The sequence below is a fragment of the Trachymyrmex septentrionalis genome, unplaced genomic scaffold, assembly GCF_001594115.1.
Source record: "Trachymyrmex septentrionalis isolate Tsep2-gDNA-1 unplaced genomic scaffold, Tsep1.0 scaffold101, whole genome shotgun sequence".
Lineage (NCBI taxonomy): Eukaryota > Metazoa > Arthropoda > Insecta > Hymenoptera > Formicidae > Trachymyrmex > Trachymyrmex septentrionalis.
In genome coordinates, this window is record NW_017304136.1 from 56,051 (window position 1) to 56,685 (window position 635).

Genomic DNA, 635 nt, shown 5'->3' on the forward strand with positions numbered 1-635 from the left:
AGAAGAAGAAATATATCTTACATTTTTGCAATTGTTAAAACATCTTATAATAAATGTTGGACATGCGATTGAGTTTGCTAAACCTTATCAAATCAAAGTATATCTTATCCTGGAGGTAAGCACATGTTTATAAACGAGATTGTTATAAATTACAATATTTATTTAGAATATTTTGGACACATCTGGCTTTTTATCGGCATTTACTAGTAATAATATTCTTTTGATTTTGTAATTATTTATATTATATTTCAATCATATATTTTATACTATTACTTTCCAGATAAAATCGATTAATGAACAGTTTCATTGCGTAGATTTGCAGAAATATAATAATAATAAAGCTATTATAAATCTAAAGGCATTAGTCAGAAATGTTTTAAAACGATTTGATCCACCTATATTATTAATGCCAGGTAAAGGTAGAATATATAAATTACAAAGCAAAAGCGTTATAAATTATTTGAAGACCGAACATTGCAATTAATATTATACTTCTGACTTTCGGATACTAATACATATATGAGATCAAACAATAGATAAATTTCTTAATTATTAATAATATGAATTAATATTAATTATTTAGTACGAGAGAGAGAGAGAGAGAGAGAGAGAGAGAGAGAGAGAGAGAGAGAGAG

General features: G+C 25.5%; 1 protein-coding gene across 1 annotated transcript in view; it reads left to right on the top strand.

Moving 5' to 3' along the window:
• The window catches only part of LOC108754466, a 7,659-nt gene extending 7,175 nt beyond the window's left edge, over window positions 1-484 (top strand). The window contains exons 13-14 of the mRNA XM_018496790.1: window positions 3-115; window positions 281-484. Of these exons, the coding sequence (XP_018352292.1) occupies window positions 3-115; window positions 281-484 (317 nt within the window). The remainder of the gene's footprint in view (window positions 1-2; window positions 116-280) is intronic.
• Window positions 485-635: the final 151 nt, after the last annotated feature.